General features: G+C 41.3%; 1 protein-coding gene across 6 annotated transcripts; it reads left to right on the top strand.

Moving 5' to 3' along the window:
* Window positions 1-1,149: 1,149 nt before the first annotated feature.
* On the top strand, window positions 1,150-17,317 carry brsk1a (BR serine/threonine kinase 1a). Of its 6 annotated transcripts, XM_069691584.1 has the most exons (20): window positions 1,151-1,776; window positions 1,820-2,654; window positions 3,147-3,241; window positions 3,454-3,539; window positions 3,915-4,055; window positions 5,051-5,167; window positions 5,453-5,486; window positions 6,162-6,230; window positions 6,369-6,515; window positions 7,207-7,238; window positions 7,351-7,515; window positions 8,951-9,048; window positions 9,857-10,010; window positions 10,148-10,208; window positions 11,367-11,997; window positions 12,262-12,310; window positions 12,435-12,558; window positions 12,906-13,116; window positions 13,604-13,693; window positions 14,590-17,317. In XM_069691584.1, the coding sequence occupies exons 2-20, from the start codon at window positions 2,570-2,572 to the stop codon at window positions 14,787-14,789; spliced, it is 2,589 nt and encodes an 862-aa protein (XP_069547685.1). In that variant the 5' UTR covers window positions 1,151-1,776; window positions 1,820-2,569; the 3' UTR covers window positions 14,790-17,317. The 6 variants fall into 6 exon arrangements, with proteins under 6 accessions (XP_069547686.1, XP_069547689.1, XP_069547685.1 ...); XM_069691585.1 differs by having other exon boundaries at window positions 1,150-2,654; window positions 12,863-13,116; window positions 14,590-14,680; XM_069691587.1 differs by having other exon boundaries at window positions 1,151-2,654; window positions 9,860-10,010; window positions 11,721-11,997.
* Window positions 17,318-17,581: the final 264 nt, after the last annotated feature.

The following is a 17,581-nucleotide window of genomic DNA, read 5'->3' as shown; positions in this document are numbered from 1 at the left end:
TCACAGCAGACATTATGACTGGAAATAAACAAAAAACAGGTGTTACTAATAACATTAACGACTGATCTGCTCTACCTGAGTCTCAGTAAGCTGTGAGAGTGTGACAAAGAGCCAGCATGCACAATACCAAGACCCTGAAACTAAATATTCAATAATTTTACTGCTGACAACAGCCTATAATCAAACATTAAAACCACACCATGCCATACTTCTAACTTTTAGCTTGTTGGGTTTCCTGATTTACTTTGGAATCATTCACCTCCTGTCTATTTTGTTGTACTTGTGTTTTTCCCGCCACTGCACATCTGCCACTAAATGATTATTATTTTGTTGCATTGCTATATTTTTTCTGGTAATATTTCCACATGATTAGAATGGTTTGAATTGCAGGACTTGTAATAGAAAGAGGTGGAAGAAGTCATAAGATCCTCAAGTACCCAAATGTCAAATAGGGCCAAAAAAAAAAAAAAATCACAACTATTCTCAGCAAGATGTACTTAATGTACTTAAAGTATAAATCTACTTATTATCCATAATGGATATTTATAAAGTTTTATTTTGTCGTACAGCCTATATGCTGGAGAGTTTAATAAATAAAATGTTTCGTTTGAAAAATTGAAATTTTAAAATAACTTAAAATCAGTGAATAAATGTGTTGGTAAAATTTTATAATGTAGTGAAGAAGAAGTATAAAGTACAATTAAACGGAAATATTCAAGTAAAGTACAAATACTTCAAAATTGTATTTAAGTAATTGAGTAAAGTTAATTCTTACCCATGGTAATTGCGTGTTTTACATTAAGAAATTGCAATTTCTGTTACCAATTAATTCACTCAATTCCCTGAGGTACACCTCTACATTATTATTTAGCCCACGCCTACAATTTGACACCTCAATTAAAAATGTATAAATGAAACTGAAAACAAAATACAGCCTGTACGGGACATCATTTATTCTGGAAAACACCCCAGCGTCCCCCCCCCCCCCCCCCCCCCCCGCTGCCCCTGGCCATGTTTACGAAGGTCTTTCATTATAACAGTGGCACTGAGGGAGGTGTCCCACCGTGTGGCCGGTGAATGCAGAGGGAAGCGTAATTTTGAGGAAGACGATCAGGAGGAGGGAGGAGGGATGAGGGAGGAGGAGGAGGAGGAGGAGAGGAGGAGAGAGGATGGAGAGGGAATGAGACCCGGATGCTGATGCGAGAGTGAGGGCGAAGGAAGGAAGAGGAGAGAAAATATCGATTTACGGCAAGAAAACCGAAGGGACTATAATACAAGGGGCCTTTACCCTGCGTGAACTATAATCAGAAGTGCGGAGGAGTAGGGAGAGGAGGAAGGGGAGAAGGAGATACGGCAGCTGATAATAGCGGTGGTTGATCTGTGTTGTGTGTGCGTGTGTGTTGTTTTTTGTTTTTTCTTTTCTTTCACCTGCCGGTGAGGGAGGAGGAGGAGGACGGACACGCCAAAAAAAAAAAAAAAAAAAAAAAGGGAGAGGAGGAGAAGATGCTACTTGCAGGGATGTAAGAGAGACGGGGAGGAGAGAGGGGAGAAGGAGAGAGGGGAGAGACAGGGGGAGGGAGGGAGAGGGGAGGGAGGTTGAGGACTACGCTAAAGATGGTTGTTCTGCGAGGAATATGCGTTTCACCCCGAAATACAGCGAGAATGCGGCGGCCGTGCGATAAATCTTTACATTTGGCGACGCCGAGAAACTTCAGGCGGTGTCGGTTCTTCTGACAGGCGGCGCGACACGACGCGGCCGTGGGTCGAGGCGTTGAAGCTAAAGCTAGCCTCGCTGCTGTGTAGGGAGAGCGGCGGCGAGGCTAAAATAGCACGTTATTGCACCTGTACAAGAAAACAACAACAACAACAACAACCAAAAAAAAACAAAAAAAAACAACAACCTCCAGGCCCTGACAGAGAGAATAACACGGGTTTAAATATCCAGCGCAAAAAAAACAAAAAAAAAACATCCACTTGACTTATCGGACGTTTTTTTTATTTTTTTTTTATTTTATTTTTTTTTGTGTCGGGGGGAAAACTCGGGCCAGCAAATGCCGTAAAAGACGTGGAAACCTGCTTGTTTCAAGGCTATGTAACGTTTTCTTATTAACCGTCATATATATATATATAACAAATAAGATAATGTACATAAGTGAGACTCATTAGTTTAAGTAGATTGTCATGTTTATCTTTAGGGTAGTGCTTGGTATTTAATGCAGAAAACAACCTCGCAACTTTAGTGTCATCCCAGTTTCTCTGCTTTAATCTACCAATAGCAAGGTGGTTTTTTTGGGGGTTTGTTGTTGTTGTTGAATATTACCGTCATGTTTACCGTGCTTCGAAATATTTAGCTCGATTTGGGTGAAAAAAAAAAAAAAAATCCTTTATCCTGAATTAGCAGAAGTTGGACTTCATTAAAGTAACTCCAGACTGGAATAAAAGGGAGTCCTTGTAAATTGAGCATCATCTCGTATCCCGCAGTAATTTCTGTATAAGCTGTACAATATCACAGTAATTGCAATAACCACAGTGCAGTAATAATTGTGTATTAGCCTCCTGTAAGAGCAGTATGAGTAAGGAACTGTCTCTAAGTCAGTCAGCTCAATATGTTGGGCCCTATCGACTGGAAAAGACTCTGGGGAAGGGACAGACAGGTGAGTACACCAAATTTGCTTTTGAGTAGAAAATGATGCGGTTCTCTTATATTCAAAGTTTATTTTTGTTGCGCTGTGTATATTGGCAAGAATCTACGGTACGATGCCTATCATGACGAAGGTTTGTGATTTGATATTATCGCGATACTGTAACCGAGGCAAAACATAGCGATGCTTTTAAATCTAATTTTAGGAACGCCGTCATGCTGTACTCCACTTCGTGTCATAGTATATGCTCTTTCCTGTCTCAAGATGATGTTGTGTTCGAGGATAAGTCAACCTCTGTCTGCCATGAATCTTTGAATCGATACAATATCACAAAGCAATATCGCAATAAGCGTATCGATATTTTCTTACTCCCAGACGACTATATATATATATCTATATATATATAATTCAAATTGAAAATGATGCCTCCTTCTTTCCGTCTTCCGTGCCTGTCTAAGTCTTATTTTTGTCTTTCTCACATCTCTCATTCTCTTTGTCTGTCAGGACTGGTCAAGCTGGGGATCCATTGTATTACGGGTCAGAAGGTAGCGATCAAAATAGTCAACAGAGAGAAGCTGTCTGAGTCAGTGCTGATGAAGGTACGGTGTGACGCCGGCGAGGTCGTTGCTCACAGTGACGATAACGATGCTAATTTTATACAGAGCATGTTGTTTTAAGTGTACACAAACTGCTCCATATTCTCTATATTTATCTTCTGTGTTAGTTGGTTGATTAACCTCAGCTTTGATGCTGGCTTGTGTGCTCTGCTTTAGTGTCTTCACCTCTTTCTATCCTTCTCTTCTCTAACCAGGTTGAAAGGGAGATTGCCATTCTCAAACTGATCGAGCATCCGCATGTGTTGAAGCTGCATGATGTTTACGAGAATAACAAATATCTGTGAGTTACTTCTGCATTCAAAAGAGCCTTGCACTTTAGCCCAATGCAGTCTGCATGCTTCTTTTTTTTGCTGAATAGTGATCTTTGGAGTGTATAAATATCACCTTTAAGAACTGCATTAATCTGCTCTCCTGAATGTAATTCTCACTTTCGCTTCATCTCCTACATTTATTCTGAAAAGTTTTTGATCTATCTTGAGGAAGAACACGCCCCAAACCTTTTAATAACATTGCAAAACATCTGTGACATCATAAACTGTTGAGATCAATCAGTTTAGTAGTGTTTGAGTGAAGATTGCTTTTGTTATTCTTTTGTCCACTTCCTGTCTCAGAGATGAAGGTTTCAAATCTCACCGTTGTCCGTGTTTGTCGACAGGTACCTGGTGTTGGAGCATGTGTCAGGAGGAGAGCTCTTTGACTACCTGGTGAAGAAGGGCCGGCTCACTCCGAAAGAGGCCAGGAAATTCTTCAGGCAGATCATCTCTGCTTTGGATTTCTGCCACAGTCATTCCATCTGGTTGGTTTTTGCACAGAGCAGTGGTGCTTAGATTGGGGTCTAGGTGACGGGTTCCTCTGGGTTCCTCTGCTGACTTACTAAAGTCAGCGGTTCTCAACTTTTTGAACCATTCAAATTTATTTGACGAAATATAGAAAATAGTGCAGGAATGCACACTGCCGACATGCAATTTAAAACAACAACAAAGAACCCAATGAAATTAAACGGTAGATTCATCCTGAACAGGGTCACGGTGGGGGCTGGACCCTAATCCCAGCTCACTTTTGGGCGAAGGCAGGATAGGTCACCAGTCTATCACAGGGCAATTTATTGAATCATCAATTAACCTGACATGCATGTCTTTGAACGGTGGGAAGAAGCCGGAGTACCCGGAGAGAACCCACACAGTCACAGGGAGAACGCGAAAACTCCACACAGAAAGGCCACCGGCCGGGATAGAACCCAGATCCTCCTCGCTGAATCTGACCTGAACTGTGTGAAACATGAAATAAAAAGGCAGACTTATCTTTAAATTAAAAAAAACAGATTTAAATGATCCTGCACCTGTTTATAAATGTTCGAGTGAGAGCTAACCACTGATGTGACTACTGTAGTTTTGGTTGTGACTGTTATGACAATGCCGGCAGCAAACAGCTACTCCACGTCATGGGAACTGTATGTCCTTCAAAATGAAAGTTTTTTTCCCTAACCTTTTTTTTTTTCCACACACATCTGCTATCTGCTCAAAATGGCCCAGGGACCCAGTTTTGGGTCAGACCCACCAGTTTGAGACTAAGACCACTGTACGGAGCTATGTGGAGGCTTCTCTTTAAACAATAACGAATCAGTGGCCGTTCGATGTTATAAATGAGTGGAAAAAAAAGAAAAAGAAAGAAGAACAGAAAACTGTGATTCTGGAGTGTGAACCAGTGTCAAAGACACCCATGCAGTTACATTTCAGCGATAATGCCATAATCAGCACCACAAGACTGAGATGTTCTGTTGTGTTTGTGCAGTCACAGAGACCTGAAGCCTGAAAACTTGCTCCTGGATGAAAAGAACAACATTCGTATCGCTGACTTTGGTATGGCCTCCCTACAGGTGGGAGACAGTCTGTTAGAAACCAGCTGTGGGTGAGTACCAACACTGTGTATGACTCCATTAATAGTGTGTGCATGCATAAAACAATTCATATTTCCTATTGCAATAACTCGCAATGTAAATGTATTTATTTCATGTAATATATTCCTCAGAGATAGAGCACATTAGTAGCTATAGAAGCTAAAAGCAACACATCAATAGTCATAGATTAATTAGATGTATCAGTTTTTTTTTTTTTTTATAGTGTTTTAGTTTTACTTTGAATTCTTCTATATTTGTAAGCATAACAATGTTTTCTGTAAAATATTTGATTTCAGATCTCCACATTATGCTTGCCCTGAAGTTATACGAGTAAGTGTCCTGCTCTTATACAGTGTCTTACTCAAATATACTCACCAGTAATAAAAATTAGCAAATTATGTTAATATGTTACATGCAGTAGTTACAAAGATAAACGAGCTAAACACTAACTGAAGACCTCATTTTATTATTTAAAAATCATCAAGAAAATGTATTAAAAACTTCCAATAGAAAAATCTAATGTGTCACTTTTGTGGTTTTTATGAGGGCTGATCTTTAGTCAGAGTGACCTTTAGGGCACTCAGCAGCACTCTGAAGATAATCCAGTTCTATCAATGAAAAGATGGTTCCACAGTGTTTTGGACTAAGTGCTGGATTAAAATGGATTACAGCGTTTCTTTTGACTGAGATGTGGTCAGTCTTGGCTCAGCCTTAACCCTCCTGTTGTCCTAGGGTCAAAATGACCCGCAGCTCTGTTCAACCAAGTTCTATTTTATTTTTTATATTTTTGGGGATCATTGGTGACAAGGATATATCTATAAAAATAAAAAATATAAAATAAAATAGAACTTGGTTGAACACAGCTGCGGGTCATTTTGACCGTAGGACAACGGGAGGGTTAAATCAGTCGAAATGATCTCAGTGAACGTTGTCAGTCATTGTGAATCATTTAACTATTTTAATGGTCAGTGGCGAATGCATTCATGAGGTTTCTGTCTTTGGCAGGGGGAGAAATATGATGGGCGGCGAGCAGATGTTTGGAGCTGTGGGGTCATCCTGTTTGCCCTACTGGTGGTACGTCTTTCACTCGTGTTTTCACGATGCAGTTTGGTCCCCACGTGTTCACAGTTCCTACTGACTTCCCAGTGGTGCCAGGTTTATTTGATAAGGTCTTTTTCTCTGTCCTCTCTCCATCCTCCCTCTTCCCTACAGGGTGCCCTGCCTTTTGACCATGACAATTTACGCCAGCTCCTGGAAAAGGTGAAGAGTGGGGTGTTCCACATGCCCCACTTCATCCCCCCAGACTGCCAGTCCCTGCTCAAAGGCATGATCGAGGTCAACCCTGAGAAGAGGCTCACGGTATGAGATAATCACACCGGTCCAAGTCTTATATGCAGACAATATCCTGAAAGAGTTTTGTCACACTTAACAGCCGTGTTGATTGTCCACCTTGAATTGGAATTGCCTCTCAATTCTTCCGCATTGATATATAGTGATTGAACAGAGCAGTTTAATTTGCTGCTATTATTAACAGGAATATTTTTTGTTTTGATTCACGTCTAGATTTGCTTGCTTGCTTAACTCTTGCACTTTGTTGCTGGATCTGCACTTTAGCATTTTAATTGCAGTTGTTGACAAGGATCAGAGGCACAGTTGCATTTACACGTGCGGCTTCCGCTTTAAGTGTTTTCGGTGCAGTCACATTAGGATTTTAGATATTTTGTTATATTATAGTACCATCAGAAGAGCGAAGGTCAGTGCCAGGTGAGAAGGACGTGTTTGGGACATATTTGAGTCGATGTTCTCTGCCGGCATAACATTTATACTGGGTTTAGTAACATTTCTCCAGCACGCTGAAAGGTTTTCTATTGTATTCTTAAAAACAATAAATGTTGCAAAGTTGTAAACTGCCATTTTAATATCGAGTATCCAGAACGGATTAGATGTGTGGATCCGGTGTGAATTGTTTGCCCAGCAAAGCTCTGTGGCCATCTGGCTGTTAACAGACTGTAGGAACTAATGGCCCCATCTGCCCTGTCACCCCTTACAGCTAGAGGCCATCCAGAAACACACCTGGTATCAGTGAGTATACGTTCTATTTTCATGCACTCGACTGTGGGGGTTATGATGCGTCATATACGTTACAGCTGCGTCATTTCTGTGTTTCACTGTGTGTTATGCGTGTGGCTCCTAGGGGTGGTCGTAACGAGCCGTGTCCCGAGCAGCCTCCTCCCAGGCGGGTGTGTGTGAGGCGAATCCTGTCGCTGACCGAGCTGGACCCAGATGTGTTGGACAGCATGCACTCGCTGGGTTGTTTCCGAGACCGAGTCAAGCTCACACGTGACTTGCAATGTGAAGAGTGAGTATTTTTTTTCTTCTCTGAACGTGACTGTTGTTTTTTTGGGTGCCTGGTTGTACATTGAGCGAAGGGAAAATTGAAACACTTGTAAAACATGGTATACAAGTGCAATAAACACGCAACAAACACCCTCAAAAGGGTGGAACCATGATATGGCATGCTTGAAAACGGCATTATATTGATTACCCATGAATTAATAAGCAACAACTCTTAACAATTAAACTCATAAGTGACACTAAGTTGTTGTTTTTTATTCATTTTCGGACTGTTATATTGAGTTGTTTTATAGTTGTTTTTATTCTGGTCACTGAGCATCTGATTTTCATTGACCTCGTGTATTGTAGATAAACATTTTGAGTGCTGTCTAAGTTGAAAACAGGAAATAGTTTCTTCTTTATCCTGCTGAGTGACACTCCTGTTCTGAGTAAGTTTGACTAACTTAACAAAAGGTTTAAAGAGACCAGAGAGTGAGCAATCTGTATCCAATTTTGGTGACTACTGTAGATCCTCTAAAGGATGAGGCGCATTATAAAGAGCCTTCTCATCCTGCACTATGTCTATGATCTACCCTTACAGTTATTAATGCAATGGTGCTGTCAACTGCTCCTTGTCCATTTTTAAAGTAATTGTTAGGGTTTGAAGTAATACACTGGTTTGTTCTCACAAAGATATGTTTTTTTTTTTTGACTGGTTATGATGTGGTCCGTTTGCATTAAGCCTCTGGAGGATCGAACCACTGAACAAACAGTAGCATGAAATGTAGCATGAGAAATATGTGAATATATGTTTGTGGCACATATCTGTCATTTCTGACATTTCTGTTTCAGTTCACATAATCAGTTCACTAGCTAGGACCCCGCCTCGGCTGGGGGCGAACCTTCATTGATTAGGGGAGATTAAGCCAGGGTGAGAGTTTCGCGGTTTGGGGGAAGGCTTAGTCGAGGATCCACTGTGGCTCCCGGGCCTTGCAGATCCCCGAGATCTCCATGTGGGACGGAAGGATAAAGGCTATGAAACATGATAACCATAAGTGAAACGGTTTAACAAGAGGGAGGGAGGGTGGGATGCAGAAAACGTGAACTGGCTGAGGTTTAGAGTGGGTGGATATTTATAGGAGTGTGGCCGGAAGTGGGGGAGTGGCTGAGGCGTGGTCCTGCTCCTGAAATTCAGCTAAAACTTTATCTCCAATTAAATAGAGTGAACTGCTGTAAAAGATCTATCATGAAATCCTTGTCTGTTTGTGTTTGTGTCATTACTTTTTTAAAAGCTACGTCTCATGGCCATGTAATGACATTACTTAGGACAACCTTCACAATTTTTTGTACAGACTTTTTAGGAAGATTCCCGACCCTAACGACACTTTTTTTCTTCTCGATGTTTCCCTCAATATTTGACCATCTCATCCAGTGAGTTTCTTTGTTTCTCTGTGACTCAGAGAAAATCAGGAGAAGATGATCTATTACCTTCTGCTGGACCGGAAAGAACGGTACCCCAGCTATGAGGATGAGGACTTACCTCCGCGCAATGACGTAGGTCAGTCATTAGGGGGCAGGAGGGATCCACTCAAGGGAGGAAGCTACTTTTCTCAATTTCTGAAAAGCAATTATACCACAATCTGGTGTCTTACACAGGTACCCGTGACCTCTGTCCATAAGGTTGTATTTCAGGTTTTGCTTTAAACATTATTGAGTTTCATATTGAATATTTTGCACTGATCAGCATTACTATTAGCAATAAAACATGAAATAATATGGAAGACTGACAGAGGTTGGCACCCAAGTTCCTTTTTGTCAAATTTGTTGGCACAAAGCATTTTTTTTTGTTTTGTCTTTCAATAGTAATGTCAAATTACAGAATTTATTATTATATATTATTATTATTACCAACAATAAGTTGTAACTGGCTGTAAGCTGTTCATACCAGACTTCGGAGGACATCTGCAACATTTCTCTATGGTACAACAGTAGGAGAGGGCAGCCATTCTGCCAGTGCAAATGAAGCTAAGTTTATCACTGTCACAGATGGTGCAGTGAGCAAAAGGCCTGTGGAAAAATTCCCTCCAACATTATCATACATTTCAGAAGTGCAAAAAAGAAAATAAATACATAGTGAGGATGAGGAAGACCAAACACCATTCTTAACAGGAAGGAATAGGGTTTATTAGAAATGTGTTATTTTATTTTAAGAAACAATTTAACAATAACATTGCCACCTTTTTTGGGAGCAGTCTTATTATATCTGAGTCTATCATGTAATGCTATTTCAAAAGAAAGCTTGATTACAAGCTTTAAACTGCGAAAAAATACAATCAGTGACAAAGTCATGTGTTGGTGTTCCTCAGCAGATCCTCCTCGAAAGCGTGTCGACTCCCCGATGCTGACGCGCCACGGCCGCTGCCGTCCCGAGAGGAAAAGCCTGGAGGTCCTGAGTGTTACTGAACAGGGGTCTCCTACCCCGCCTCGCAGGGCCCTGGACACAGCTGCACACAGCCAGAGGTAGTCTATTATTCTTACACATACTTGTGTGCACTACATACGCTCTAAACGCTGCATATCAGGAGTGCAGGAATCCAGTCTCGCACAGTTTCATGTGGATTTTCTCACGATTTTGTGACCTTCGGTCTCTCCGTCAGGTCTCGCTCAGTCAGTGGGGCATCAACTGGTCTCTCCTCCAGCCCCCTCAGCAGTCCCAGGGTAAGGGTCCATCGGCCAGCTTTTAACAACCGTACACACTGTTGCTGCACTCGCTTTGAACATGATACAAACACGCATTATAAAATATGGAATTTCCAACATTCATTAATATTATTTAACTCCCAACTCTACGACAGTTCTAAGTCCCAATCTTGACTTTGTGTGCTGCAGTGTTTCCCAGCTGTCAGCGTCAGTATGGTTTGCATTCCCATTGGAGCTAAAGTGTGCACTGTGTTCAAATTTAGACCTTGTAGATTCTGGGTTGGTTACGTGACTACAGTCAAATTGATTGTGTATTCTTGGATGTTGTATGTTACAGTTCTATTCTATGGTATTATTTTTAGTTATATGTGGTTGTTTTTTTTTAACCACAAAACCCATTTATTTATAAACACATGATTAACTATTCACATTTTTAATGCTTCACTAATTGTACTGTAAACTATAGATTTCAACAAGCTGTGGAAATTATTGCAGCATTTTTTTTTGTTTGTTTGCTGATGTTGCACGCCACTATATTATACTGTTTTAAAAAATTTTAACCACTCTTTACGAGCCCCTAAAATATCCATGTATTAATCTCCTCAGTCATTTTTACACGTCATCACAACACCAGTCTTTCAAATTAAATCTGTCACCCGGCAGGAGGTTTGCATTTTTCTTCTGTCTTCATGTCACTTCTCCTCCTCCCCATGCATGAGCTCGTTCTGTGGACAATTGTTTAGAGAACTGAACTTAAAGATTAGATGATTTCTGGAATTGTTTGCTTGAATAGTTTGATCATGTTCAAAATTATATTATAATAGGCTACATATGGTCAAATAGAGAAACCTTAAATAGCAGCAATAACTTTACAGAAACACCTTCACTGCCACTGTCCTGTCACTGCATTCTTAACCCTGTCACTGTCTCAACTGTCACTTAACGCTGACTTGCATTATAACAGCACTTACAAAAGACTAAATAATTAAAGCTTTTCGGTTCAGCAATGGTAGAATTGCATTTGACACTTTCGCTACTCACAAGATGCACTCTTTTATCATTAAGCATGATATTCATTTCCATCCTTTCTCCATTTTCCATCCCTTTCTCTTTCTTGTTTTCCATCTCTCCTGCCCCCTCCCCTCCCCCCTCCAACCCCACAAACCCACTCCCCAGTCCTATCAGAGCCCCGTCTTCACTTTCAGCCAATCAGATGTCACCTCTGCCACCGCTTCCCCCCTCACAAAGGACTCCAAACAGGGAATCGCCACCACACCTCGCTCAGCACGGGCTCATGACAGGCCCAAAGCTCCCCCCAACCCAAAGACTCAGACCTTGCCCATCAAGGGACCCATCGAGCGACCCCATCTGCAGCCCATCAAATCCCTGCCTCTGCACAACCCATCCTCCCGCTCGCCCTCCCCTTCCCCACTCCTGTCGCCCATCCCCCGTTTCTTCTTCCCTTCGTCCTCTGTCCTAAAGTCAGTGACTAAGAGCTTCTACCCAAACTCTGCCCACTCTGTGCCGCAGGTCACTCCCCAGGGCTCTCCGTTGCCCACACCCTTGGGCACCCCTGTCCACCACCCTCACCACCCTTCCTCCACCCCGCCCTCCTCTTCCTCGTCCTCGTCCTCCTCACGGGCGGAGGGAGGGGGAGGGGTGGGCTCGCTGTCACTGACTCCGCCCTCCAGCCCAGGAGGGGGAAGCGGCATGGCGGCCAGCAGCTCCGCCCACTGGAGGACTCGCCTCAATTCTTTCAAGAACAACCTGCTCGGCTCACCGCGGTTCCATCGCCGTAAATTGCAAGGTCAGTTGTGGATGTTTACCATGTGGGACTCACACCATGGTGTGTTTTCACTGCACAGGTATGGAACAACTCATGAAGGTCATAGTTTATAGTTTTCCTTCCTTCCAATGCCATTAAAACTTTAATTTTCTCTTACAGCACACAGTTTTCCGGACCTCCATAATGTCTTGAGGATTTTATCTCATCTTTTTTTTCTCGGCCCTCCAGCTGTTAATCTAATAATGCACACAGATATGAATTTTAATCGTGATTTGTCTCTCTCAGTTCCTACATCGGAAGACATGTCCAGTCTAACACCAGAATCCAGCCCTGAGTAAGTCACATTCCTTGACATAAATGATTGCTGATATTTTCGCAGTATGAAGCTGTGTGTTTGTGCTCTTCGATGTTTTCCCTGTGTTTGCTCATACTCTATATATTTTTTGTCTGGATGCCAGGCTGGCTAAGAAGTCGTGGTTTGGGAATTTCATCGGCTTGGAGAAAGAGGAGCAGATCTTTGTGGTGATCAGAGACAAACCTCTGAGTTCTGTCAAAGCAGACATTGTTCACGCTTTCCTGTCTGTGAGTATCTTGCGTGGTCTGTCTGTCACGCCTCTCACTATCAAAGCGTGTTTGTACAAAGCATGGCTCTCACTGGCGAAGCTGTAAGGAACTCACATGCACTCTCATACTGTGCGCACTTCATTTCTTTCATTACTTCAGTTTTCCTCTTTTGTTTAATCTTGATTTGATCTTGCTCACTCGTGGCACATAGATGGATCACTTTGCTTTCACCAATGGCTCACTCTTTCTCTCTCCTCTCCTCACCCTCACCCTTTGTCTCCCTATACTCACGTTGGACCCCATACCTCTCCCGCCTCGTAAGTCTGTCGGTCTCTCTGCTTCTTCTCTGTCTCCCCACTACACAGATCCCGTCTCTCAGTCACAGCGTCCTCTCCCAGACCAGCTTCCGGGCCGAGTACAAGTCCTCCGGCGGCCCTTCCGTCTTCCAGAAGCCCGTCAAATTCCAGGTGGACATTGCCTTTTCCGAGGGCGAGAGGGAGCGAGACAGGGAGAGGACCGAGAGGGAGGGCAGGAGGGAGACAGGAATCTACAGCGTGACGTTCACCCTCATATCAGGCATGTGCAGCGGATGTTTCACCCCTTTGGTTTTTAAATGACTTTAACATCATCAATATAGACATTTTTATTGTACCTACTTCAAACAATTCAACATTTCAACATAATCAATTATTGTTTGGCAGGGAGAGTGATGTGAGAGGATCAATACTACTCTAATGTCTGTACATGAAGCTTTAGCCAGAGGATGGTTAGCTTAGCTTAGCACAAAGACTGGAAACAGGGAGAAGGGTTTGTACTCAGTCTATTTATTCTTTGATTATAGTCAATCATCATTTCATTGTTTGATTGCTTATTTTAAGACTATTTTATGTGGACATTGAAAGAAGTTCAATCTCTTTCACCAAATTTAAAAAACAAAAGGTTTGTCTAAAAATAACTTAAAACACATTCATTTTGGTTTGAAACGGTTAAAATGTTGATACTAAAAGTCAGGTATCATATTGGCACTAATATGATGTGTTCACTGGTGTTGGCACATCTCCAGGTCCGAGTCGCAGGTTCAGACGAGTGGTGGAAACAATTCAAGCTCAACTTCTCAGCTCCCATGATCAGCCGTTGGTGCAAGCCCTATCTGGTAAGACTGCTCACACACACTGGTCCACACACTCAAGTAAACATGAACATTTTTCACCTTTTGACTTTCTTTATCATAATATGCAGGAGCACTCTTTAAATAGAGAGGTTTGTATTTGTATATGTGTTTTATTTGCATACTTGCAAATGAACACTCTTTTTTTTTTCATGCCTCCTTGTCAACACAGGCAAATTTCAGGTTGTCCTTAAAGGTCACTGTGACATCACAAAACACGTCTGTGGCCATAACTCAAGAATTCATACATTAAGTATGGCAAAATTGAACACAAATGTCTAATAGGATAAAATCATGAAGTGACAATATGATATATTAAAAAGGTCAATTTTACTGTGTCATCTTAATGTTGTGCAAAAACTTTTATTGGACAAATTCCTTCAAAGTGTATCAGTCTGGACAGACCCAGATGTCCAATGCAACTTGACTGTGAGGTGCCAATTCTAGTTTTTTCTATTTAAATGTCTATAATTTAATGTTCTTAAGTAATCTTTTGGCAACTGAATGAATGTTGAGCTTTCTAAATACATGCATAGTTCATTGTTTGTTTAACTGTTTAATTTTTTTTCTTGGTGCTTTATGTAATTTAATGGAGTTTCCTTTTTAAACAATAGTTGTTGTTTTTTTAATCCTATTTTTCTAAGACTGTTCTGGACAGGTCAGAGGCCACAGTGGCCAAGGCAGAGGGAGAACAGTAGTTGCCACCTCTGACTATTTGAACAGCGGACTTGAGAGCAGGAAGAAATAGTGAATAGGGATCCTTTTTAGGTTCACCCGCAACATTTTAATCACACCTGCGTTTCTGGTTCTGATCCATGGAGACCATTGCATGTATACATTAAGAGTGACTTTCCTGTTCTTTTCTGCTGATCCCTTCCCAGATGAGAAGAACGGCCGGCCCCACGGGACCCCCACCCGCCAAAACTCGAGGCGCTCTGAGGGTGGGGGCGACAGATGCGAGTGGGGCGACCGAGCAGATGGTGGAGGCATAGGAGGCAGCGGGGGAGTTCTGCAGCGTAGAGGCTCGGCAAAAGAGAGAACCCGACTGCTGTCCTCCAATGGAACCCAATCCCAACCATAGGATAGAAAGTGAGACCACACAGCAGGATGTCTGAACTACACCGGAAAGAAGACAGTATAACTCCATCTCCAAGTATCCCTGCAAGCCATGAGCTACTCCTATTCTTCCTTGACTAAGTCATTGAAGGTGCTTGACCATACCAAGGATTGAACCTTTTCCCCATCATGTATTTTTTTTTTTTCCCAACATAACGTTCTCTTGAACTTTTGGATCACCAGGATTCCTATCCTTAAATAAGAAAGAAGTGTTAAGGAACCACCCTTTAATTACAAAAAAATTATATGTGAATGAGCCGTTTGGTATCCATAATAGATACAGCTTCACAGATCAAACTAAGAATTTTGAAGTGCTAATGTGCATGCCAGTTAGCAAATCAGCCTGCTAAAGGATGCTGACATGATCAGATAGGCTAGTCTACCATATCTTATTTTAATACAGCATCTGACACCAAAAACAAATAAGTCTTGTGATGGTTTTCCAGATTACTCCTTAAATTAACCAGTGCTCTGCTCATATCACTATTAAGCAACATGCAATTACCAGTCCATAATGAAAGAAATATAAATGCATCTCAGCAGAAGAACCCTAAAGAGTGAGCAAGCTGCCACCACCTCACTGAGTGGTGACGAGCTGAACAAAAGGTCCTGTTTTTCTCAGGAGAAACTACATCCTGCGATTCCAGCAGTGTTTTCTCCTGAGCTAAAGAAAACCAACAAAGTAAGCTAAAGTAAGTGAATGTGAAAAAAAAGTATTTTTTTATTTAGTTTTTAATTTATGTTTACATATTTCTTTTGAGGATGTCAGGTAGCACAGTGATCGCAGTAGAGCCGGAACAAAAACACTACGGTGTTTGACGTGGAGCTGACCAGTTGCTTTTTGGCAGGCATTCATTTAAAGTTAAATGTTTGAATTCTTTTGTATTTCCTTTTTACTCAGAGACGATATGAAACAATGCATCTCTGGTTGTTTTTTTGTTTTTTTTGCATTGGACCCTTGTTGCTCTGAAGAAAAGTGTTTTTGATTTGAACAGAAATATGAACATTACTATCTGAAACAAAAAGAAGAAACTATGCGTGAATAGTTCCATGAACCTCATCACAGCTGTTTGTGCCCAGAGTGAATGAGAAGAGCATTCCTGGCCTGTGGATCAAACAGAAACCACCTTCCTTGTCCAGCTTGTTCTCCCGTTGCCATAGTATTCACGTACTGACTTATAACATCCTAAATTTAGAAAAAAAAAAAAAAAAAAAAAAAAGGAAACACACACACAAAGGAAATTCATCAATGGACGTTTTCATGATGCCGGACTCAAAAGGCTTGCAGTGCCAATTCCTTGTCGAGCTGGACTTCAAAATGGGAAGCGGTAAGAGTCTCCTAACCCCACGCTCCTCATTCCAGTGTTCACCAACGAGCCAAGTAGTCCATCACCGCACCCACGCTCATCACTGAGAGTCGCACCATTCTGCACGCGGACGTAGCAGCTCAGACAGTCACGTATTACTCCAGTACTCTGTCAGACTAGTCGATGTTCATCACCAGTCTTCCATACAGCACAATATGCAACAAAAGTGCAGAATGTTTTCAGAGAGATTACACAGTGCTACAGTTCTGTTTATTTAAACGGTATTTTTTTTTCTTTTGTATATTTTTTCCACTCTTGTCTATCCATCTATCTATTTATTCTTTTTTAAAATTTTTATTTATATTTATTTAAATTATTTAATGTTATGTACTAGATTTTATGCCAACAAAAATGGATCAATAACAAATCCGAGAAACCGGATCTATTTCAGTTCTCATCTTTTTTGAGCTCTCCTTTCCATGCAGAAGAACGACTTTGATACCAGTGCTGACAAGTTGCTCTCATCTTGCGTCTCCGGTGATTTTTGTCTGTATCTCACGTCTCTTTTAATCGCGCTTATCTCTGGTAACTGTAATCTGTGGCTGAGACGGGTGGATGATGACTGAGTGAGAGGGAGCTGAAAACCTCACAGCAGATGCATTTTCAGCTGATTAAGTACGGAAATTTTTGACTGACCCAGAGATATTCAAATAATCAACACAGCCAAACCCTAACAGGCACTCCATTTCTCTCGCACACATTGAATGCTCGCTAATTCGCTTCATCTCTTGCTTTCATGCCTTGTCCCCTTTCTGTCTGCCCCTCACCTCTGTTGTGTAGCCATCATCACAAGAGAAACAGTACGAAGTTGTTTGCCTCACTGTCCATACACACTTTATGATTGCTCACCGCCATCAGTTGCATCTTTCACCTCAACACATCACCTTCACTTTCATTGACCCAACTCTGGCTAAGATTGTAAACTATTCTCCATTCATAAGGGTCAGTAGAATAAGGTGTTTAAAAAAAAAAAAAAAGAAATGTCTGTATCATAATTTAAATATAAAAAGTGCACTATTATAACTATTGCCTGTGATAAAAAGAACAAATATGATTGAATTGATGGTCAAAATAAAGAGAGATCCACCGTATTGTTATGGTTACAATAATAAACCCTAAATTCATATGTGTGTCTATTTAGTTTCCTGGTTAAAATGGTGTCTGTTTATTTTAAGTGGCTGTACCTTTAAGGTTGAAAGTATTTACTCTCAATTCAAACATTGAGCTGTATGTGCTTTAATGTCAAATAATATAATAACAGAAACCTCTCAAGATAAAAGTGGCAAAATAGCACAGAAAATGTAACATGAAAATTACCTGTTGACCTTGGAAACAGTAGTTAGGCACAACAAACAAGCCTGCTTAAGGCAGATTTATTACGTTTTTTCCT

Source organism: Brachyistius frenatus, unplaced genomic scaffold (assembly GCF_029030835.1).
Source record: "Brachyistius frenatus isolate BFR_SWC_R1_liver_20210118 unplaced genomic scaffold, ASM2903083v1 Contig_11, whole genome shotgun sequence".
In the NCBI taxonomy this organism is placed as follows: domain Eukaryota; kingdom Metazoa; phylum Chordata; class Actinopteri; family Embiotocidae; genus Brachyistius; species Brachyistius frenatus.
The sequence above is the reverse complement of the archived record's forward strand: the minus strand, read 5'-3'. Positions and strand labels throughout refer to the sequence as shown.

What these genes read in the sequence shown, in the direction of transcription:
- brsk1a (XM_069691584.1), top strand. Translation starts at nt 2,570, where the DNA reads ATGAGTAAGGAACTGTCTCTAAGTCAGTCAGCTCAATATGTTGGGCCC. An exon ending in TACGAGAATAACAAATATCT is followed by an intron (nt 3,540 to 3,914) that starts GTGAGTTACTTC and finishes GTTTGTCGACAG; the next exon opens with GTACCTGGTGTTGGAGCATG. An exon ending in ACAGCTGCACACAGCCAGAG is followed by an intron (nt 10,011 to 10,147) that starts GTAGTCTATTAT and finishes TCTCTCCGTCAG; the next exon opens with GTCTCGCTCAGTCAGTGGGG.